Genomic DNA, 25,237 nt, shown 5'->3' with positions numbered 1-25,237 from the left:
AAGGGGAGATGAAGGTGGAGCCATGGTGGAGACAGAGATGGCCCGTGCATCAGGGCTCCTTGCTTAATAGCAGGGAGTCCTTATATTTCTTACCCCTAACCCTAACCCTAACCCCTAACCCTAACCCTAACCCTACCCTAACCTAACCTAACCCTAACCCTAACCCTAAGACGGACGCATCGCGGTATGCAACAACCCGGACCGGGCCTCGAGGATCACCGCTAAAGCCCCATCAGGATCAGACGAGCATCTGGATCTCCCCGCGTCCTCGCGGGCTCCAGCATCTTCCTCCCGCCGTCGGATCCTAAAGGAAGCTGTCCACTTCCATTCCAGCAAGGCTCGGGCCTCGCCGCCGCAGATGGACCACCGGCCGCAAGGTGAGGCCGCCGCTAACCCTAACCCTAACCCTTCACCCCAGTCCACTGGGCAGCAATGTTTTAGCTGCAAACATCCGATACTCTGTCCAGACATCACCAGCCCCCATCATGCCCCCACCAGTCCAAACCTCCTCCTCATCCGTGCAGACATCGGTCTGTGGAAGTGACTAACTGGAAGTGGTAACACCCCCCCACATTCCCCAAGAAACCACTTCAATCAACAGTGCTTCCTTGCCACCACCACCTACACCCCCTCCAGTCTATCCCATTAAAACCATTATTACAGACAGGTCTTCCAGGAGGAAGAGTGCTGGGAGAAAAGCAAACACTAACTGGCTTCGTCCACTAATGGAAGCACCAAAACCTGAGGAAGCAGCTTCCACAACCACTCCCCCCTCTTTTAACATGGCACTTTTGAATATTCGATCGTTGTCCAACAAAACTTTTATCATAAATGATTTTATCCATGATTATAATATTGATAGACTCTATTTAACTGAAACATGGCTGAGCACGGATGCATCTACTGTTCTCACAGAGCCCTCTCCACCCAATTTTAGCTTTGTTTTTTCAACCAGGGAGGGCAAAAAGGGTGGGGGTACTGCATCTATAATGTCCAACTCCTTTGCAGTAAAGCAGATTTCATTAGATGAGTACCCCAGCTTTGAACATCATGCCTTTGTTTTTAACAACCCTCCAGTTTTGTGCATCACAGTATACAGACCACCCAAACCAAGCTCTGTTTTTATTGAGGAGTTTTCTGAGTTTTTAGCATCTGTCCACACTTCTTTTAACATGATTTTAATAACTGGTGACTTTAACCTGCATATAGATGGGAAATTGGACTATTGCACCACTCAGTTCTTGGACTTACTCTCCTCTCTTGATTTTAAACAACACGTCATGCAGCCGACTCACAACAGGGGGCACACTCTTGACCTCGTCATCAGTCATGGTTTACCTACTAGTGTGTCCGCTGTTGTGGATCTGGCTGTATCTGACCATTACTGTGTGCTTTTTAAAATCACTGGTTTTATAAAGCAAGAGACCTCTGTGAGAACAGTGAAGAAACGCTACTTGACTCCTGAAGTGGTCGAACAATTTATTACATCTGTTCGCTCCAACTCTCCACCTGTCTTACTGGCCCCCTGTGATCTACTTGTTGAAAGTTTTAACAGTAAATTAAAAACCCAGTCTCGACTCAGTTGCTCCTCTAAAATCTAAGAAGATAAGAATCAAACTCACGCCTCCTTGGAGAACTGAGGAAATTAAACAATTGAAGAGACGTTGCAGATCTGCCGAAAGACTGGAGAAAACACAAACTTGAAATAAACTATCAACTATACCAAAACCAACTAAAAGTATATAATCAAACTGTAAAACAGACCAGAAATTCATATTTTGCGAACATCATTTCTGTAAACAAAAATAATCCCAGAGTCCTCTTCACCACAATTGAATCTTTAATTAACTCAAATGTGAACAAAAACACAATGCCAGCCTCCGCCTCATTGTGTGTGGACTTTGCAGACCACTTCAGGAGCAAGGTCGATTCTGTCAGATCTAACATCATAAAAGAACAGAAAAGCCTCTCTATTGGTAATGATTGCTTGATTTTACCTGAGGAAGCACTGGACAGTTTTGACCTGGTTGAAGCTGCAACACTTGGTCGAGTTTTCTCCCAAGTTAATCCAACAACTTGTTTTTTAGACCCCATCCCTACTTCACTTTTTAAATCATTTTATGGGTCTTTTGAGAGTGAGATTTTAAATATCACGAACTCCTCTCTACAGACGGGTATTTTTCCTGCTGCCTTTAAAACGGCAGTGGTGAAACCGTTACTCAAGAAAACTAATTTAGACCCTTCAGTTTTTAATAACTACAGACCTGTGTCCAACTTGCCATTTTTAAGTAAGGTTTTAGAAAAACTTGTTTTTATTCAGCTAAACGAGTTTCTCTTACAAAACAACATTTTTTAGATAAACCAGTCTGGCTTTAGGACGAACCACAGCACAGAGACAGCCTTGTTAAAAATTGTTAATGATCTCAGGTGTGCCTTGGATTCAGGTCAGATCTCAGTACTAGTTCTGTCAGATCTAAGTGCAGCATTTGATACTGTTGATCACCTGATCCTTGTAAACAGACCTAAAAGTCCTGGCCTTTCAGGGACTGTTCTCAAGTGGTTCGAGTCGTATCTCATGGAGAGAAGCTTTATGGTAAGCATGGACATATATTTTTCTGGGGTCCATGAAATTAATTGTGGTGTGCCTCAAAGTTCCATCCTGGGCCCCTTGCTTTTTATCATTTACATGCTTCCTTTGGGGAATGTCATCAGGAGCCACAACATCAGTTTTCATAGCTATGCTGATGACACCCAGCTGTACATAGCTATGTCTCCTGATGACACAAGACCAATAGAAGCACTTTTTAACTGTATTTTAGATGTAAAATTATGGATGGCAAATAATTTTCTGCAGCTCAACCAGGAAAAACTGAAATTTTAGTTATTGGTCTTGAAGCCAAGAGAGAGAAACAGTTTCTGAAGCTACAGGAACTTTCCTTAAGTCATTCGGAAGCAGTCAGAAACCTGGGTGTTATCTTTGACTCTAAGCTGACTTTTATCCCAGATATAAAACAGGTGGTTAAAACTGGTTTTTATCATCTCAAAAAGCTGGCTAGAGTCCCCTCACTACTCTCTCTTGCTAATATGGAGATGCTAATGCATGCTTTTATCATGAGTAAAATTGATTACTGTAACGCCCTGCTTGCTGGTCTTCCAAAAACAAATATTAGGAACCTTCAGCTTCTCCAGAACTCTGCTGCACGTGTTCTTACATAGACCAGTAGGCGGGCTCACATCACCCCAATTTTAAAATCCCTGCATTGGCTCTCCATATGCTTCAGGATTGATTTTAAGATAGTTTTAACAGTTTTAAATGTCTTAACGGTCTTGCGCCTTCTTATTTATCAGATCTTTTAGTAAGATATGAACCCTCGCGGACCCTGAGATCCTCTGGCACTGGTCTGTTAACCATTCCAACTGTAAAAACTAAAACCCATGGAGAAGCTGCATTTCAGCACTATGGTCCCCGTTTATGGAACAGTCTGCCAGAGAGCCTGAGAGCCGCAGAGAACATTGAAACTTTTAAGAAAAGGCTCAAGACCCATCTTTTTAACCTGGCTTTTAGCTAATTTTTATTTATTTATTTTACTATTTTTGTTCATTTATTCAGTTATTTATCTATATGTATTTTCTATTTTTATTTTATTTCTTTATCCATTTTATCTTGTTTTATGAACTTGAACCTATTTTTGAACGTGTTATTTTAATTTACCTTATTTCAATGTTTTATCGTTTTTATCAATATGTTTACTTTTTGTCTCTCATTTTTATTTCCGGTGCTTCCTCAGCTGGAACCTCTCCCTCTGGGGCGGCTGCTGTTCAGCCACTGCGGCTCTGGGTGGGGACCTGCATCACCGCTTAGCTGTGGTGGAGTGGTCGCCGCCTGTGATGTTGCATTTGGCTGTCTATGCGGCTGTTCACGGAGGGGGAGGTTCCAATTACTAGCGTTTCCCGCATCATGTTTTTGTGCTCAGCATATGTTTTACAGCCTATTTTTCATTGTCATTTCCCATCAGTTAGAGAGTGGGAGGTGTGATTTATTAATGCTTGCTTGTTTTTATATTTTGTTGTTTTAATGTACACTTTGTGTTATATTTTTATATGAAAAGTGCTTTATAAATAAAGTTTGGTTTGATTTGATTTGATTTGATACACATTATAAGTTCAGAAAATACATTATAAATCTTCATACAGGTACAGGATTTCCAACCATAGGCTCCCTGGCTATCACCACCACCAATGTAGTATATATCATCACTTGTTCCCTCTGTCACATTCACTACATTGGAGAAACGAAACATTCCATTCACACCCGGCTATCCCAACACCTTTACAACATTGGGAAAGGTCGACTTGGAACCATACTAGTACAACATTTTCAAACACATCCGATAACCCACTTAATTATATCCGGCCTAGAAACCAATGAGCGTTGGACATATGGACAGATGGACAGAGGAGGAGGGCAAAGAGAGCTTGGATCCACAAACTTATGACAAGCACACCAGGGGGACTTAACGACGAATGACTACCCCCCCCCCCCTTCCGTGTGACCCCCTCCTCCAACCTTAACAAAAAAAAAACATCCTAATGTACCCCCTTTATTTTATTTTATTTTATTTTTTTAGAAGTCACCAAGGTTTTGTATGTTATTTTATTACTAACTTTTATACTAACTCTAGCATGTTTAAATATTTATTTACTTGTGTGTATATATGTGTATATATTATTCCTTTTAAGCACTTACTTTTAGCACTTCTTTATGGTTTTAACCCTAATCCTTCTTTTGGAAAACTTACTTCTCTTTTACCACACAAAAAGTATTTATTGAAGGAGATTGATTTATATTTTATAGATAGATAGATAGATAGATAGATAGATAGATAGATAGATAGATAGATAGATAGATAGACTTTAATAATCCCGAAGGAAATTTTAAGTGGCCAGCTGCCCATTCTTAAAAGCACAATCATTCCTAAAACAGATAAAAACACAATAAATATATTAAAATATAAAAGGATAAAAAGAATAAAAGCAAGTATAAACAATTCCTAAAAACATGTCAAGTTTCCCAGAAATTCAGCTTAATCAAGACCAGAAGCAAGAATAAAAGCTCTCAACACAGAGTGTTGTGCAGTCTGATGGCTCGTGGGACAAAGGACTTTCTAAGTCTGTCTGTGGTGCAGCGTTGTGATAAAAGTCTGCTGCTGAAGCTGCTCTTCCTTTCACTGAAGGCGTCATGCAGAGGGTGTGTAACATTGTCCATAATTGTCTGAAGTCTGGACAATGTTCGTTGTTCAGCCACCTCCTCCACTGTGGCTAACTTCAGTCCCACAACAGAGCTAGCCCTCCTGATGATCTTATTTAGGCGGGTCAGGTTTCTCTTGCTTGTGCCGCACCAGCACACCACAGCGTACAGCAGAGCACTTTCAATCACCGTCTGATAAAACATACTGAGAAGCTTGGTGGAGATGTTAAAAGAGGCCAGCCTTCGCAGGAAGTACATCCTGGATTGACATTTTTTGCTGAGCAGGGTGGTGTTCTCGTTCCAGTCCAGTTTCTTGTCCAGCACCACTCCCAGGTATTTATAGGACGTGACTGTCTCCACCAGGTCACCGTCTATACATATTGGCTGGGAGAGAGGGGGTTGTCTTCTAAAGTCCAGAATCAGTTCTTTGGTTTTCCTGATGTTCAGCTGGAGCTGGTTCTTCTTGGACCAAAGAACAAAATCCTGCACCAGCTGTCTGTACTCCAGCTCCTTGTCCTCCCTAATGCAGGCCACAATGACGGTATCATCCGAGAATTTTTGGATGTGGCAAGCCTCCGTGTTGTGTTGGAAGTCGGTTGTGTAAAGAGCGAACAACATCGGGGAGAGAACTGTGCCTTGAGGTACTCCCACACTGCTGCAGAGTGTTCTGGAACGGCTGGCCCCCATTCTGACAAACTGGGGTCTGTCCTTGAGGTAGTCCATGATCCAGGATATTAAGTATGGCTCCACTGACATACTCCTGAGTTTTTCCTGCAGTATTGGGGGTTTGATTGTGTCAAATGCACTGGAGAAATCAAAAAACAACATTCTCACTGCACACCCCCCTTCATCAAGGTAAGTCAACGTGCGGTGAAGGAGATGCAGAACGGCATCCTCCACTCCCACCTTCTCCCTATATGCAAACTGCAATGGATCCTGGGCATGTTGCACCTGGGGCTTCAGCAACTGCAGCACTAACCTCTCCATGGTTTTCATTATGTGAGAGGTCAGTGCAATTGGTCTGTAGTCTTTATTGTCCCTCGGCTGCTTGACCTTGGGCAGAGGAACGATGCATGAGGTCTTCCAGAGTGTTGGTATTTTACCTAGGCGCAGGCTCAGGTTAAAGAGATGCTGGAGAGGACCTCCTAGCTCATCTGCGCATGTCTTCAGGAGCCTGGGGCACAACCCATCTGGGCCTGCTGCTTTCCTGGTCTTCAGTTTCTTCAGCTCTCTTCTTACCTGATGTTCAGTAAGAGAGGTGTAATGAGGAAGAGCTGATTCCACCGGTGCAGGTTCATTTGTAGGATGAGGAGGGAATTGGGGGGCACAGGATGAGGTAGGTGTGGGGTGTGCGGATGAATTAAACCGATTAAAATGATAATTTAGATCATTGGTTCGCTCCACACTGTCTCCTCCAAATGCAGCCCCTTTTTTACACCCTGTGATTGTTTTCATTCCATCCCACACTTCTTTTATGTTGTTTGCTCTCAGTTTCCCCTCTATCTTAGCTTTGTAGTTTTCTCTGGAGCTTCTCAGACAGCACCTCAACTCAGCTTGTACAGCTTTTTTCTTTTCCAGATTATTTTCTTTGTAGGCTCTCTTTTTCCTGTTTAAGACCTCCTTCGTCTCTCTGGTGATCCAAGGCTTGTTGTTGGCATAACAGCGCACTGCCTTTGTGGGCATCACAATATCCAAACAGAAATGGATATAGTCTGTCAAACACTGTGACGCCTGCTCGATGTCCTCACCGTGGTGGTCCAGTAGCACGCTCCAGTCTGTGCTGTCAAAACAGTCTCTAAGCTCCTCCTCCGCCTCTGGTGTCCACCTCCTTACTGTTCTGGTTGATGGAGGCTCTCTCTTCACCAGGGGTGTGTACCTGGGTTGTAGAGCGATCAGTATGTGATCTGATTTGCCGAGAGGGGGAAGGGGCGTGGCTTTGTATGCTTCCTTTTGATCACATTCCCTCTTTTAGTTTTGAATTAATTATTTTATGTTTTCCTTTTCCTTTTTTTTTTCTTCTGTTTTTTTCCCTCAATGGATTTAAACTTTTCACTGGTGGGGCATACAATGTCTTTAGCTCACACTGAAGTGCCTTGCCTACCAACCTGCAAACCAGGGTTCAACTCCAGCTCCCTCCACACCTTTCTGAAAGCAGAACAAGAACAGTTCTTTTTATTATTTTTTATCTACCTTCTTTCCGCTGTTTCCTTTCGTGAGCTCAGTTGGCCCGTGCAAAAAAAAAGTTAACCCAACCCCAACCCCAACCCTAACCCCAACCCTAACCCTAACCCGGTTCCCAAATTTTGGCTGGAGTAGGGCTTCAACGTCAAATCCTAACCCTAATCCTATCCCTTAACCAGGGCCGGCCCTGGTCTTCCGGGGGCCCTAAGCGAAATTTAATTTGTGGGCCCTCTAACTGATCAGCAGCACCAACAAAACGCAACTGTTGTTGTAATATAAATGAGATATATCTAGTGCAGAATGTTGGAAAGAAGTGCCTTCACTGTTGTGCGTGTGTGCACAAATGTATGACTGTCCTTTAAGTAATAATGAAACAATAAGTTTGATTTGGGTTCCATATTGGGTAGATTTAAACTTACCAGCAGCAGCATCAACGTTTTCCCTTTCAACAGAAGATGTGGTGATAGGAGTTTCTTCTGCAGCTAAAAAACAAGAATTATTATACAATAATTAATGATGAAGTTAATAAAATAACTATAGCAGAATACTACTAATAGTTTAGTGGTTCAGTTAAAATCTGTGTGCAGGTTTTTCACAATGTCATGATCTTTTTATATATTTATGAGAAATAGATTGTTGGATTATATATTTGCACAAGATCATATTTATTTATTTAATTATGAACAGTTTGGGGCTCCATACTCTTCAGCCGCTGTTTATGGAAAAAAGGGGTTATGCAGACACTGTTTTTTAAATTACTATACATGCCACATGAAGGGATGTGGATGCTGCACCTCCTCCAATACTTTTTGATACTTTTTGAGAGCAGAAGAAAATGTTGGCTGACACGGAACTGTGCAAAACATCCTCATTATGTAAAACCAAAACTGCAAAATACAAATAAGAAAGAACTGTACCTATTTGTAAATAATAAATGTGAGTAATAATTTGAGTATAAATGGAAATATAAGCATTTATACACCTCTTATTCTATTATTTTGTATGTTCATAATTTTACAATGAGTACATTTTTTTTGTCATTAATAAATTAGAACCTTTATTTCCTATGTATTTGGCTGTTTTGATTCTCCATATTTCATGCCAATGCAAGATTTTAAGACACATTGTTGAAAAAGTCAGACTACCTGACTGTCTATAACAGATAAACAGGAGTTTTTTTACTGACATAAACCGGAAAATGCAGAACGCACTAAATATGTGTTAGCAAAATAATGAAACAATACGATAACGTGAGTTAAACATTTATCAGCCATCACCGTTGTCGTTATTTAATCTTCTCTTCGCCGTTTTGGAAGGTCATGTCTGACCTCATCCAGGAAACTTGGGTATCAGAATTATTTTAGAGTTTTCTATTGGAAATTACGAAACGGGGTCGTTTATGTGCAAACTTCACCTGTCTTTCTAACTTTACCGAACTTCGGATCAATTAGTATTTTAAATCGCGAATGCACAGAAATACTGGATAATGTAAAAAATATGGCCCCATCATCCTCCAAACTTACCTTGTGATTGATGCTGAAGTTGTTCATCTTTTTTCAGTTCCTGATGGTTAAAGTCTATGTGGCATGAAGTGCTCTTGTTGTCGCTTTGATCAGTGTGACAAAATGTGCTCGTTTTTTCTCTTTTCTCAACTTTATTGAAACAAAATGCTCTCGTAAATGCACACTGTGCCAGGCTCAGATGCAGTGATGTTGACCAATCGTTGCTGAGAGTGGCGTAACGTCATTATTTGGGTTGCCAGATTGGTTCAGGTGTGTTGACGGGGGGGATCACAAAAGTGCAGGCAACATTCTTTTGCACAACATTCACAGCTATGAAATAGGTTGCCAGATTTGGGTCTTTTTTTAATTTTATTTTTTCTCCACTTCGGGGCCCTGGTGGTGACGGGGGCCCTACGCGGCTGCGTAATTCGCGTATAGGGAGGGCCGGCCATGCCCTTAACCCTTAACCCTTAACCCTAACCCTAACCCCTAACCCCTAACCCAAATCCTCAGGATAACACGAATCTGCTCATCAACGGAGGACGCAAACCGGGAAATCTCCAAACTGTTCCGGGCTCTGAGACAACGAAAATACCCCAGATCGTTACTGAGAAGGGCTCTTCTAAACAACTCCCCCAGGTGACGAGGAAGAAACCCCAGAAAAACAATTGCCTGCATCACCACCTATTCCACCAACAACACCAAAGTACAACGCCGAATCAAACAGAATTTAGAAAAAATGAGACCCAGGATCCTTTCTTTACAACATCTCCGAGTCATTTCAGCCTACAACCGGAAACCAAATCCACGTGATCTTCTAATCAGGTCACACTTTTGACGAACAGAGGACCACACAGACCTCTCCACACGAAAACGGATCATCCACATCCCAAACACACAACATAGGGTATCCATCTCCACTCCACTAAACAAACTATTGACAAATATTGTTTACAGAATCTACTGTAAAAAATGCGACAAACAATATATAGGAGAAACACTGAACTCCCTAGCCACACGAATTTACGAACACAAATACAACATTCGACATATCAAAAAACAACACACTTCACTGGTAAACCACTTCTGGAAACATCATTGGAGAAATGTAAGGTTCCAGATTTTTGGAACACAACTCACTTACCACAACGGAAAGAAAACAGAGGGAACGACACTGGATCACGCGACTCCAAACGAAAAAACCACAGGGACTGAATGACAGAGACCTGGAACTTGGACTTGTCTATTTGTGTCTCACCTTTTAAGTTTACAATATCTCCTCCACACCACACCAAACACAAATAACTGGATCGGACTAGTCCGTTCCATTGCATCCATACGACATACCTACAGAATCTATCTCTTTGCACCACACTATTTTTAATCTACCAGACTAACGGGAATTATCCCTTTGCAAACACCCCCCCCACCACCACCACCCCAACCCCTTTTTTTGACAATCGATCAGACTACGCTTCCATTTCTTATTTCAAAACATTCCTCTATTTCGTTTATTCCCCACCCTCCTTCCTTACCCTCCCCGTCTTATATTCTCCCCTAACTACCCTTAGTAAACTCCTCATCCTGCTACGTATCCTAGTTCTGACCCAGGTTTTATAAGGAACGTATACCACTATCTTCTCATAGATGAGACGACCCTAGGACCTTAGACCACACCACACTTAGTAACGCCATCCTTATTCACATGGTACCTGTATGATGTCCGTTGTCTTGACTGAACAGAAGTGAGAGTGCCCCCCCCCCCCTCGATGCCTCAAGGCCGCCAGGCTGACATGGTTGGGCTCGAGTTTCGCTTCTCTCTGCGGGCGGTTCAGCCCAATTAACTCACCTGTTCCGCGTCCTACTTAAGAATCAGGTGTGTGGCCCACGCCCTCTTAATACATTTCCATGAGCACTGCGTTTGTCGCCCCACCCTCCTCCCCGCTTCCACCTGTGAGCTCCGTTAGGGATACTTTTATACCCAAAACCAGGGTTCAACTCCGGGCTGCTCCCTGTTCCCTTCTCTACTTCTGTGCCGGTCCCAAGCCCGGTTGCTTTGAGAGGGTTGCGTCAGGAAGGGCATCCGGCGTAAAAAACGTTGCCAAGTTCACAATGCGACTCGTTCGCTGTGGCGACCCCTGATGGGTAAAGCCGAAAGAGAAACAAACATTTCTATGGAGATCTTTGTTTTATTGTATCTGAACGGAGCCTCCTGTCAAACTTAAAGAAAATATTAAAATAAATCATTCCCTACTTCATGAGTTGTATGACAATAAGAAAAATATATCTGTAAACCAGTGTTCAAATCCAGCTCCATCCAACCCCAACTCAAAGAGTAACAAATATTTTATCTTTCAGTTTCCTTTTTCCAGCTCATTTGACCCATGCCAAAAAATTGTAATCCTAACCCTAACCCTTCTTTCACCTAATCAAAACTCAGATTGCATTTTTATTGTTTTTACTTGATTACTGTATTGTCTTTTGCTTGAAATGCTAATATCCCATTGCCCTGCATAGACAAGTTTTAATCTGTCTGTCTGTGTTAAAGTAACCCTTGTGCTATCCTAGGGACATTAAAATTGGGAGTCGGGTCATCTAGACCCACTAGACAGTGCTCTGAACCTTTTTCTTCAATGATTTGTGATCTTCACTGGTGTTCATGGATTACATGAAATCTTTCCACCTTTATCCACCTTTGTCATAGTAGGGAGAACAGGTCAATGTAAGGGTGGGGTCATAGGATAGCACAAGGGATAAACAAAACTGAAAAAAATGTTTTATTTTTTATTTCACATGTCTCCTTTTGGAATAAATCTTACATTATTACTTTTAATACATCTAGAATGTGCCCTGTTTGGTCCTAACCAATAAACCCTAAATCAACATGTTTAGATTTAGGGTGAGTGGTGGTGACAGATAACACAATAGACTAGAAACAGAAGCTAAAATTGAACAGAGTTTTTAAAAAATACTTTTAGCCTATTTTTTAATCAGTTTCTGTCTGTCCAAAAATTTTTGTCTTCTTTCCACAGGAATTTCATCAAGAGCGATTCCATGATTGCTGGCCCTGAAAGATAGAAGTCAACAGATATTTAACCATTTCATTAAGTCTTATGATTTCTAGAGTTTTCTTTATCTTACCCTCCAATCAGATCAGGAGGAACAGGAAGTGGTTTATTGAAACCATCCCGACCCATAAGCCAGTATGTGTCCTCTGTGCCCTTGACCTACAACAAATATCAGAATGGATACACAACCAAATATATTGACTAACAAAAAAACTTAATGAAAAACAAAAATTAAAACAGAAATAAACATTTTCATCAATGAGTAAATGTAATCTTGTTTATTTACTAAAGCTAATTCTATTTAACACAGGTGTAATTGTGACATACATGAACCCATGCAGTAAAACATTTTTTTCCAGAACAAAGACACAACCTAAAAACCATGTTTGAGAGTATTTTCCAGATATGTTAAACTTCAGTTCTATTTTCATCAATAAAATTGTTATTTGACAGGGTCTTTAAGCATACCTGGGCCTTCCTCGTCTCTATGTGGTACCCCACTTTGAGACTGGTCAGGACTTTGACAGTACTCAGACTTATGTGTATCCTGTAGGCTAAACAGTTAAACCAGGGATAAACACATCAACCTTTGATTTGATAGTAGAGCATCCACAATATGGCAGGTAAAAGCTGATCTTTTTATGATTAAGCTGATCTGAAATATTTGTTCTATTGCATACGTAGGCCACTGGACTCCATGAGTGAGGCTGTTGTCACAGTGTCTCCAAAGAGGCAGTATCTAGGCATGGTAAGACCAACCACTCCTGCAACCACTGGACCTACGAATGAATGGAGATACATTTTCAGCAGAGGTCTACTTCCACCAATAATCACAGCAATTTTCTTGTCAGTGTTAAAATTACCAGAGTGCAGTCCAATGCGTATTTTTACTTTGATCTCTGGCATGTGTTTGATCTTAAATGCTCCGATTGAATGGAGAATGTCCAGGGACATATTTGACACTTCAGCTGCATGACGGTTTCCATTTCTGTTAGGGACGCCTGAAGCTACCATATAAGCATCTCCAATGGTCTCCACCTGTACATTTTTATTAAAAACAAATTTAACATAAAAAATTAAAAGAATAAAATTAAATAAAAACATTAAATAAATAAATAATAAAAATAGAAACAATAGAAAAAAATGGACAGATAAAACAAACCAATGGGCTTGAAAAGGAGTAGGCATTACAGAACATTCAAACCATTGGAACCATAAACATCAGGTGAATTCAATATTGACTGTGTTTTAAACGTCAGAAAGGTTCTGCAATGAAAAAGTTACATTTTTATAGCCAGGTCATATGATTAGAGTACTACAAAGCGGTTAAGAACACTAATTTTTGAAAAATGTGTGACTTTTGATGCATTAGGACTTGTATTAACAACTGCAGTGTTCCCTCGCTATATTACAGTTCACCTTTCAAAGTCTCACTGTTTCTCTGTTTTTTTTTAAACAGCAACTTTACAGGTTTTATTTTAACAGTATATTGTGAATTCTTGTCAATCTATCTCCGTGCATGTCTTCTGTAGACGGACGCTGTCCTTGTATATTGACAGAGTCATATAAATATTCATCATGATCAGATCTTTGTTTTCATTTAATAATCCTGGCTCTGCGACAGACTGGCAACCTGTCCAGGGTGTCCCCTGCTTTTGTCACAAGTGGCCAGGATAGGCTCCGGCATCCTGTGTCCCCGAAAGGAAGAAAACGGCAGAAGATGAAGAAAGAGGATGAATGAATGAATCCTGGACTTATTTTTTCTATAAAGGTTTGAACTTCATGTCAGATTCTGGTTCCGGGTTGAGGAACGGACACACTTTGCCTGCTCTCACAACAATCATCCAGCTACTTAAAAGTAGTTTCAACGATCGTCAAGTGGCTAAAAAGCCGATTATCTCCAGGAAAGACAACGGACTATGTCCCCGAAGAAGACCCAAGTAACAAGTAATAGTGATGACATTAAAACTGCACTCAACAACATCCAGGCTAAACTAACTCCTCTCATGAAGATAGTGGAAGAGTTCAGAGGACTCCGAGCTCAAAACGAGCAACAAGATAACCGGGTCGATATTCTGTAGAAAAAAGTGGATGGTATTGAACAACAAGCAAGGTTGAATAATGTCATCCTCCCTGGATTACAGATCAAACCTCGGGCAAAGCTAACTGCAGCTGGAGCTAACATTGCTAGAGCTAATAGAGCGAGCATTGATAGCAGTTCTTCTGAAATGGGGAGCAATGGAGAGTCTCTGGAACACCAAGTGGAATCATTTCTCACATCTAAAGGGATTTCCCTGGATCTAAATACCATGGAGACCTGCCACCCGCTTAACAGGAGAAAGGAGACGGATAAACCAGTGAACCTAATCAGGTTTGTGAATCAGAAACACAAGCTAGCTCTGATGAACCAAAGGAAGAACCTGAAGGGATCTGCTGCTTATCTGAACGACCATCTGACCAGAAGGAATGCTGAAATCACCAAACATGCCAGGCTTCTCAGGAAGCGTAAGCAGATTGAGAACACTTGGGTTAAAGGCCACAGGATTTACGTCCAACCACTCGGTCCACCGGACCAGTCCAAGATACTGGTTGTCAAAAACATGAAGTACTCTGAGAAATGTTTGATCATGGACGTCTGAAGCAACAAATGACGTAATAAATCAAAGAGCCAAATATAATTTTCAAGAAATATGGTGCCTTGGATCTGCGCTATTTTTGAAAATCAACTGTGACCCTCTTTTTCAGCTGAGTTCTGACCTGCAGACAACTTGACCTCAACTTTCAGCTCCGCTGATAACAAGGACAAGGACCCTAAACAATTGTCTGCAGACATTACAGGGAAGAGAACTTAAAAACTCTTTTAAAACCAGAAGGACAGCTGTTAATCAGTTCAAGATAGAATTAAAAACCTTGGACAATCAACAGAATATGGACCTTTTTATTAATCACCATTACCTTATAATTATAATTTTCTTAATAAAATTGCTTAATCAATTATTAAAGATAGCTAAACTGATTGATCTCTAATTATATCACTTCACTTGCCCCAAAAGGCTATGATTTGTTGTGTCTAATTTCTGATAGTGTTATTTTTAATCATAATTGTGATGTTTTCTAATGAAAATAATCTGAATATATTTTAGATAACTGATGTGTATGTTTTAAGTTTATAAACAAAATAGTTATGTCTATTTTACATAATTATCAAGTAATTTATTGTTGGCATGGGTTTTAATTGATGGATATTTAAGCATTCGTAATGACCTTAAACTGTGTTGGTAAGGCATTGATATCTGCTAAAAGTTATGAGATGGAAAATGATAAATTATGTACTAAAATGGTTACGGTAGAACAGGGATGGGATTATATTAGTTCGGTTCCTTCCACTCCCTTTCAAGCAATCTTTGATTTTATGTTTAATTATCTTAATTTGACATATCTTTGTATGAACGTATGAATGATGATTGTATTGTTTGGTGCAATATTCTTGCTTGAAATAAACCATTTCAAATTCAAAAAAATCAACTTCAAATGTTTGTCTGACAAAAGTGGTTAAAGTGTGTATTGAGGAGGAATACAGTCTCAAAACATCTACTTAGATGTACTTTACAGATTTCACCAATTTCTTTTTTATGGAACATAAACCAGGGAACACTGTACTTTGAACTTTTATGCTTCTCATCAATATGTTGTCACTGAACATTAAATGTATAAAAGAGAATTGGTGATCATTTGTACAACCAGGAGCTGGAGGGAGGGAGTTTGGTTTAGAGAGCTCTAGCTTTTGCAGATCATTGAAAATTGAAATAAGACCCCCAGTTTGTGTTGTTGGCCAGTTTTGTTGGCTGTGTGTGAAGCAGTTGGGATTAGGGTAAGCCCTGCCAAATCTAAGGCCATTGCTATCCACTACAGAAAGTTAGTGTCCTAGCTATAATCAGGGCTTCTGTTTCTTAGACCTATTTCAAGCTTTGTGTATTTCTACCAAATCTCCACAAGAGGAGAGTTTACAGAGTTTACAGTCATGGGACAGTTGTGGAATGACTGTAACTAAAGACAACAAACATTCAGAGCGTGTGGATAAAACTTTAGATAAAGTACTAGAACATCTCTGGTCCAACCGCAAAAGAAAAAAAATACAGTTTGGAATATGGACATTTTCAGTGAAAAAAATGTAAAAAGGCAGATGGTTTGTTGAGGAAAAAAAGATAAAGATGGATGTGTGAATTTAATTCACCTTGTAGACGTCATGAGAGGCAATGATGGCATCAAACATGGTGTACAGATCATTCAGCAGGTCAACCACCTGGAAGCACACTCTCAGGTAAACTGGGATGCATCAACAGTTAAATCACAGGTGTAAAATATTGATACCTCTATAGGCTCACTGAGGGCAGAGATGGTGGTAAACCCCACAATGTCACTGAAGTAAAGAGTGCAGTCTGAGTAATGCTCTGGTTGGACTGGTTTCCCTTTCTTCAGAGCCTGAGCCACAGACCTGAAACAAGTGGACATCAAAATCTCTCATCTTCAGCTCAAAATATCATTTTAATCAAAATGTTGGCTGTTCAAATGTATCATTTTTTTCAATGCTGTAACATTTGTTTCTTTTAGCAAAAGATAAAGCATATGAAAGTTAGTCAATGCAATAGTCTTACTTTGGCAGAAGCTGTCCAACTAGCTTCTCAGTCTTGTTTCTTTCAACCTCAAGTTCATCAGTTCGTTCTCTGATGAGATCTTCCAGGTTGGAGCTGTACTGCTCCAACATACGCAGCATTGAGTCAATTATATTGGCTCTTCTGCCTCTGCTGATACCACGAAACTGCAGACAAATTGAACAAAAAAGGGACATTGAGCAGAAGCCACATGTTTTACCCTACTGAACACACATACTCCCACTAACTACACCCCACTTTGACTGCTCATTATGCATCAGAACTCCCCACTCACAAATCGGCAACTTATGTGTGCAATAAGTAAGGGTTAATGGCCGAGAAAGTATGCCTTATTACTTTTTAACGCACGCTGTGTGTTAAAAGTGAAAAAGCAAAAGTTAAAAAGCAACTGTTGATGTTGCTTCCGCAAAGTATGTTATAAAGTGATAATACATAGTCAAAATTCAGCGATATGATTTGACTACAGCGGTGGTGCAACGTGATGCGGACTATTTGTTACGTGGTGCGGCGTAAAAAATAGTTCGCTTTTTGTGAGAAAAGCGATCCAAATCGGAAAAAAACAGAATTAAGGACTAAAAACTGGTAAATATTTATTTATTTTGTAAGTGACCATGGTATAAGCGGGTTAATGGCCTTCGAAGTATGTATTATCACTTTATAACATATGCTGATCTTTCCTATGGGTTTAATAAAGCATCAGTTCAGAGAAACAGTTCACCTCTTACCATTTGTTTTTGTCCAAACGATGAAGCAAAAGGTTGTTCTAAAGAAGCTGGCGCAAAGATACAAAACGTTTTAGCTAGGTGACCAGAACTTCTTTTTTCACCGTGCGGTTATCCTGTGGTATATCACTTTTTAACGCACACACAGAAGCAAATCAGAATCAAGTATTCACCTGGACCATGGTATAACTGGCTTTCATCTGCCTCCACACACACGATATTTATTGTGCTGTACTTCATTGCACTCCACTATTCTATTTTTTTGTTTGTATTTTTATTGGTTTGGGTATATATTTTGATTAGTTTTATGGTATTTACCACTCCAAGGCTGCTACAATTTTATTTTATTATTATGTATAATGACAATAAAGGCTTCTGCTTCTGACCCTTCTTCTGCAAAGTTTATCTTAAATGGACTGACATAAGATAAGCTTCCACTTGACCCAGACTACATTCACTGCTGTAGATGCATGTAATAACTGGTCTTCTAATGTCTTATCAAACATTTTACAGTATTTTTGTTTATCTCTGTTCCCTGATCCCCCACACACTCAACAGACTTTAGGCCCCTGTATATTTTATTTTTAGATTAGAGGGAGTTTTCTTCTTTTTGCAACATCTTTTCATGCTCAGTACAAGGAATATGCCAAATATCATTTTCATTGGTCAACTAAAGAGTTATGGTTCACATTAGTCATGTCATCTGTCATATTCCACTTTTAAATTCTCCCTTATTTGTTCTGAAATATTTCATGTTTACATTAATTTATTAAAAATTCAGTTCCTGCATGATATGTGGTTTCCTGGATTGTGTGTCCTTTCACACCATTTCCTGACAATCAGATGATCACCACTGTCTGAAAAACTGTATGGGGTTTCAGAAAAGAGCAACACTCCATCATCTTTACATCACAGCACGTCAGATCCTCGGCTCTCGTCTGCAGTAAAGCCTCTAAGTAAGTTAGCATGTGATCATGCATGAGTCTCAGTTATAGCTGCAAGGTTTTTTCTTTTTTATCACGTTTTTTATTTAGCAGATGAACAAACAAATTTTATATTTAACCAGATGAAAAGCCATTAAGATAAAGATATAGAGGTCAGCAGCATTAAAGCATTATTCATTCTCTTCTTTTTTGAATATCTCACATCACGTCCAAAAAGCTTCATCTATACTTTCTCAGCCAAAACTTTGGTCTGTGATCTCCTTCAGATTACAAAATAAGATCAACTGGTGTTCTCTTCGTCCACTCTCATGTCTTCCTTCACCACTGCCATTTCCATTCCTTTAGCAGAGTACTTGACCATCTGTCGTGGGTCCCGTCAGGGAATGATTGGGCAGAGGCGCCAAGGTGAAAGTATTCTTGGTTTTATTCAAGAACAGAGCACACCAATTGCTCCACAAAGGCTGACCAACAAAGACTTCTCCACTCCAACACTCCAAATTCTCCTCTCAGACTCTCCAACTTCTCCACTCAGACTCCCACACTGACAGCTGTATCTGGTTCTCTTTTAAATGGTAAGCCCCTCATCCTGGGCGTTGCTCTCCATCAGTCCAAAGAAAAAATAGGGAGAAGTGTTTACATTGTTCACAAACAGATATAAACATACAGAAATAAACAGTTTCATTCAAAGAAACATTCTGTGTCGTGTACAGAAAAATAATAATAATCATCATTAAAAATAAATACAAACAGTGACCGATGCGTCACATGACCCGGTATGCCAAATGACCACTTCCGGGTTACTTCCGGGTAAACAGACGCTAATGTTGGCGTCGTGTGTGCTTCGTGTTAATGTATGCATGGGGATGGTGAGTCGGCAACCTAGTGTGCACCCAGGGCTACCTGCAGGGGGATAGGGACGGAATGAAAAGGGTAAGTTGATGTAGATGACGTGTTACCGGGTCCGTGCGTGCGCGTCAATGCGCACGGGTGTGTGTGCGAGCGTGTGTGCATGTGTGTGCGCCTGCAGCGCACACACATGCGCTTCTTCCTTTCTGTCCTGAACACCAAACATCTCCATCAGTTCCTCGTCTGCTGTTTCCGTCTCCCACGTGTCTGTTCAAATCTGCTACAGTCACCCTTTTCCAAAGCAGCTGAACCAAAAACTGTTCTGCCAGGGCAAAGACAACAATTTTGAATTAGAAAACTAAACACTGAGCAGAGTACACAAAAAAGTTGCATTAGGTGATAAAATGTCAATTATGGTTGATAGAATACAGATCACCAGATAAAAACTTGGAAGTGACTTAAAAAAATTTGTTTTACTCACACAATAAAAAATATTAATAATCTGTGAGATGAAAATATAGATTTTAAACCCCATAAACATAAAGCAACATAAAAATATACAACAAACATTAAACCATATTTAAACTCAATTTACAAACAAAGAATTTATTTGAATAAATATGTTTACAAAATGAAACATAATAAACTATTTCTCTCAAGAAGGACTTAGCCAGACAAACTGGGAACTCTATGTACAGAAAGATGTGAAAACCACTTTGTATATATCCAATATGTTGAAGTAAAAAAATGATACTTCAATAATCCTCTTCTTTTCCTTAGGGCTTTTCCATTCAAGGGTCGTCACAGCCAGTCAGCTTCCTCCGTCTGTCTCCTGTATCCTCTACCAGCAGCTACCTTCATGTCTTCATCATCCTCTACCAGCAGTTACCTTTCATGTCTTCATTATACTCTACCAGCAGTTACCTTCTTGTCTCCTGTATCCTCTACCAGCAGCTACCTTCATGTCTTCCTGCTCTGCATCCAGAATCCTCCTCTCTGGTCTTCCTCTAGACCACTAGCAGCTCTGGCCTCAGCACCCTTCAGTCTTTCCTCTGGAAATGTCCCAACCATCTCAGTCTGACTTCATCTCCAGAACCTCTAACATGTTCTGTCCCTCTGATGTCCTCATTCCTGATCCATCCTAAACCTCAGCATCTTCATCTCTGCTTCCTGGACCTCAGCAGGTGAGGCGCGGCGCGAGCAGTCGCAGCGGCCCCTTGCTCTCTCAGTGCGCGTGTCTGTGCTTATTTTCGTTTTGCTTATCTTATTTTTTTATTATTCCTTTCTGGTTCTATTTATGATGCTTTTTGATGCTACAACGAAACACAAGTACAGTCGACAGAGACTGCTTGAAATTAGAAACAGCAAAATATGCGACGTTTTGGACACGAAACCAGAGATGCTGGTAGAGCTGGGATTACTACGCCAGCCAGAAACCACTACACGGAACTCACCAGACGCGCCCGCCCCAGGAAGGTCGCACCGAAAACGGTGCGCAAGGACAAGGAAGAGGGGACATCGTGGAGGTATCAAAGCCCGACTGGCAGCTAACCCAACTCGTCCAAACATACCATCTATAATTCTGGCTAACGTGAGGTCCCTGGACAGCAAGATGGATAATGTTCGCCTACTCCGATCAGCGAACCGGACAACGAGTAACTGCTGTGTGTTCATCTTCACGGAAACATGGCTAAACAACAACATTCCCGACTCTGCCATACAACTGGAACAACTAACGTGCTATCGGGCGGACAGAGACATCGTAGACGGAGGAAAAACACGCGGCGGCGGGGTCTGTGTTTACATTCGTGACGCATGGTGCCGGGACGCTCAGCTGGTGAGCAAACACTGTTCCCCGCGGGCGGAGTTCATGATCCTGAAGTGCCGTCCTTTCTACCTGCCGAGGGAGTTTACTGCGATTTTATTAGTGGCAGTATACATCCCCCCGACAACCAACAACAGTGACAGGAATGCAGCGCTAAATGAACTATTCCAGGTCATTGGTGAACAACAAACAGCACATCCAGATGGCTTCATCATTCTTGCCGGAGATTTCAACCACGCTGATCTCAAAACAGTCCTTCCAAAATTTCATCAGCATGTGCACTTTCCAACAAGAGGAAACAACATACTGGACCTTGTTTACACTCCTCACAAAAAAGCTTACAGAGCAACCCCCCTCCCCCACATCGGAACATCAGACCACCTCAGTGTTATGCTAACGCCTGCATACAGACAAAGGGTGAAACTTGCAAAACCAGTTTTGAAGAAAATAAGAGTGTGGCCAGAGGGAGCATCCTCTGCCCTTCAGGACTGCTTTGAAACAACAGACTGGGACATGTTTAAACAAACTGCCACCTACAACAACCTGACAGACATCGAGGAGTACACAGACACAGTAACCTCCTACATCACAAAGTGCATCGATGATGTGACACACACGAAAAGCATCATCATTCGAGCCAACCAGAAGCCCTGGCTGACAGGGGAAGTCAAAGGGCTACTGAGAGCCAGAGACAATGCCTTCAGAGCAGGGGATGAAGCTGGCCTAAGAACAGCAAGAGCCAACCTGTCCCGGGGCATCAGGAAAGCAAAAAAGGACTATATGCACAAGGTATCTTCTCACTTCAACGACAGCAGAGATGCACAGAGCCTGTGGCAGGGCATCCAGGCCATCACAGACTACAAGCCTGCACCGCAGAGCTGTGAGAACAACACCCCCCTTCTCAACAACCTGAACAGCTTCTTTTCACGCTTTGAAGGACTAAACAGCGCACACCCACAGAAAACGCCCCCCCTCCCCCCAGGATCAAACTCTGCACCTGACAACTACCAGCGTGAAGAGGACACTCTCCACCATCAACCCACGAAAAGCAGCAGGTCCAGACAATATCCCAGGCCGTGTGCTGAAGGAATGCGCAGAAGAGCTTAAGGATGTCCTCACAGACATCTTTAACATCGTCCCATCATGCTTCAAGGCTACAACTATCATCCCTTTGCCAAAGAAACCATCACCATCCTGCCTCAATGGCTACCGCCCCATAGCACTAACGCCCATCATCATGAAGTGCTTTGAAAGGCTAGTCATGTCACACATCAAGTCCACTCTTCCCCCCACCCTGGACCCCTTTCAGTTTGCATACCGACCCAAACGATCGACAGAGGACGCCATTTGTTCTGCTCTCCATCCAGCTCTCACCCACTTAGACAAAAAGGACACATATGTGAGAATGCTGTTCATAGACTTCAGCTCCGCATTTAACACAATAATACCACAGCAACTCATTTGCAAACTGGACAAGCTGGGTGTTAACACCCCCATCTGCAACTGGCTACTGGACTTCCTCAGCCAAAGACCACAAACAGTACGAGCCGGCAACAACACCTCAAATACAATCATTCTCAACACCGGGGCACCCCAAGGCTGTGTGCTTAGTCCGTTGCTCTTCACCCTGCTGACACATGACTGCACAATAACCCACAGCACAAACCACCTTGTGAAATTTGCAGACGACACAACCCTGGTGGGTCTCATCACCAAGGGCGATGAGACCCACTACAGGGAAGAGGTGGATCTGCTGACAAAATGGTGCAGAGACAATAACCTCCTGCTAAATGTCGGCAAGACAAAGGAGATTGTTGTCAACTTCCAGAGGGGCCACACTCAACACCTGCCACTGATCATTGATGGTACTGCTGTGGAGAGAGTGAGCAGCACAAAATTCCTGGGGGTTCACATCAGTGAGGACCTCTCCTGGACCGCCCACACCACATCATTGGCAAAGAAAGGTCAGCAACGTCTCTACTTCCTGCGGAAACTAAAAAGATCAGGGGCTTCACCAGCCATCATGACCACATTCTACAGAGGGACCATCGAGAGCATCCTCTCCAGCTGCATCACTGTGTGGGGGGGCACAGGAGCCTCTGCTCCCGGACCACCAGACTCAGAAACAGTTTCACACACCAGGCCATCAGGATGCTAAACACCCTCTCCCCTCTCCACCTACCCACCACCCATATCCCCCCATGAACAGTGCTCAAACGAACCCCCCCCCCCCCCCCCCCCCCCCCCGCTGCCTTGAGACACTGCCTTAAGTGCACTCGCACTTTTATAGCAAATTGCCTATGTTGTATATTGTAAATTGTATCTTTTTCTTTCTTTTTACTTATTTATTTCATTTTAAACGTGTACTTTGTTTTTATTTTTCTTCTCCTGAACAGACACGAGAGAGTAAGAAACGGATTTTCGATTCATTGTATGTGATGCACATGTGAAGAATTGACAATAAAGTTGACTTTGAAGGACTTTGTCTTCCTCAGTGTCTCTAGGAGACAACTTGGCTGCTCTCTCCACACCTTTCAAACCTTTCCTTTCATTTCACCGAAAACTCTTCTGTCACATCGGTTTTGTCATTTTATTTTACTTTATTTATCCTTAATAGTCGCTTGCAGCTAAAGTTAGCATCCGGGTGTTAGCATCCATTTTGACATTCCAATCTTTACCATAAAATCTAAGTCTAAACCAGCCGCAACATTTGACAGAAAATGAATATCCATCCATCTTCCTCCGCTTATCCGTAACTGGGTCGCAGGGGCAGCAGACTGAGCAGAGATGCCCAGACTTCCTTTGCCCCAGCCACTTCCTCCAGTTCCTCTGGGGGGACCCCGATTAGTTCCCGGGCCAGCCGAGAGACATAGTCTCTCCAGAAAATCTCTCTAGGGAGGAGTCCAAGAGGCATCCGGACTAGATGCCCGAGCCACCTCAACTGGCTCCTCTGGATGTGGAAAAATTCTGAGCTCTCTCTCTGCGGGTGACCGAGCTTCTCACCCTATCTCTAAGGGAGCGCCCAGCCACCCTACGGAGGAAGCTCGTTTCAGCCGCTTGTATTCTGGACCCATAGCTCATGACCATAAGTGAGTATTGGAACGAAGATCCACCGGTAAATTGAGAGCTTTGCCTTTTGGCTCAGCTCTCTCTTCACCACAACGGGCCGATGCAGCGACTGCATAACTACAGACGCCGCTCCGATCCGCCTGTCAATCTCACGCTCCAGGCTTCCCTCACTCGTGAACAAGACCCCCAGATATTTAAACTCCTCCACCTGGGGCAGGAACACTCAACCCACCTAGACATGACAAACTACCTTTTCCCGGTCGAGAACCATGGCCTCAAATTTAGAGGCGTTGAACCTCATCCCAGCTGCTTCACACTCGTTGCAAACCGCCCCAGTGTACGCTGGAGGTCCTGGCCTGATGAAGCCAACAGGAAAACATCATCTGCAAAAAGCAAAGAGGAAATCCTGTGGTCCCTAAACCAGACCCCCCCCCGGCCCCTGGCTGCGCCTACAAATTCTGTCCATAAAAACTATAAACAGAACCGGTGGTAAAGGGCAGCCTTGCCGGAGTCCAACGTGGACCGGGAACAGGTCTGATTTACTGCCGGCTTTGCGAACCAAGCTCTTACTCCAGTCATACAGAGACCGGACAGCACTCAGTAAGGCTCCCCGGACCCCATTCTCCCAGAGCAACCTCCACAGGATACCAAGGGGGACGCTGTCCAACGCCTTCTCCAAATCCACAAAACACATATGGACTGTGTAAGCGAACTCCCACAATCACTGCAGTACCCTAGATATGATGTAAAGCTGGTCCACTGTTCCACGACCAGGTTGGAAACTGCACTGTTGTTCTTGAATCTGAGGTTTGACTATTGGACGGACTCTCCTCTCCAGTACCCTGGCATAGACTTTCCCAGGGAGGCTGAGGAGTGTAATTCCTCTGTAGTTGGAACACACCCTCCGGCCCCCCTTCTTAAAAAGGGGAACCACCACCCCTGTCTGCCAGTCCAGTGGTACAGTTCCAGACTGCAACGCGATGCTGCAGAGACGTGTCAGCCAAGACACTCCCACAGCATCCAGAAACTTGAGGTACTCAGGGCGGACTTCATCCACTCCCGGGGCCTTGCCACTGAGAAGCTCGTTGACTACCTTAGTGACTTCAGCCCGGGTAATAGACAGCCTCACCCCAAAGTCCTCATTCTCTGCTTCTTCAAA

At 42.3% G+C, this 25,237-nt stretch overlaps 1 protein-coding gene across 2 annotated transcripts in view; it reads right to left on the bottom strand.

The window, feature by feature from the left end:
* Positions 1–11,105: 11,105 nt before the first annotated feature.
* olgc3 (membrane guanylyl cyclase) overlaps positions 11,106–25,237 on the bottom strand; it is a 108,651-nt gene continuing 94,519 nt past the window's right edge. The window contains 8 exon segments of one of the 2 annotated variants that reach the window (NM_001137655.1): positions 11,106–11,998; positions 12,073–12,158; positions 12,468–12,553; positions 12,680–12,778; positions 12,863–13,037; positions 16,234–16,302; positions 16,371–16,494; positions 16,655–16,818. In NM_001137655.1, the coding sequence (NP_001131127.1) occupies positions 11,911–11,998; positions 12,073–12,158; positions 12,468–12,553; positions 12,680–12,778; positions 12,863–13,037; positions 16,234–16,302; positions 16,371–16,494; positions 16,655–16,818 (891 nt within the window). In that variant the 3' untranslated portion in view covers positions 11,106–11,910. 2 annotated transcript variants of the gene reach the window in all.

Source organism: Oryzias latipes, chromosome 2 (genome assembly GCF_002234675.1).
Source record: "Oryzias latipes chromosome 2, ASM223467v1".
Classification (NCBI taxonomy): domain Eukaryota; kingdom Metazoa; phylum Chordata; class Actinopteri; order Beloniformes; family Adrianichthyidae; genus Oryzias; species Oryzias latipes.
This window is presented reverse-complemented; position numbering and strand designations above follow the sequence as displayed.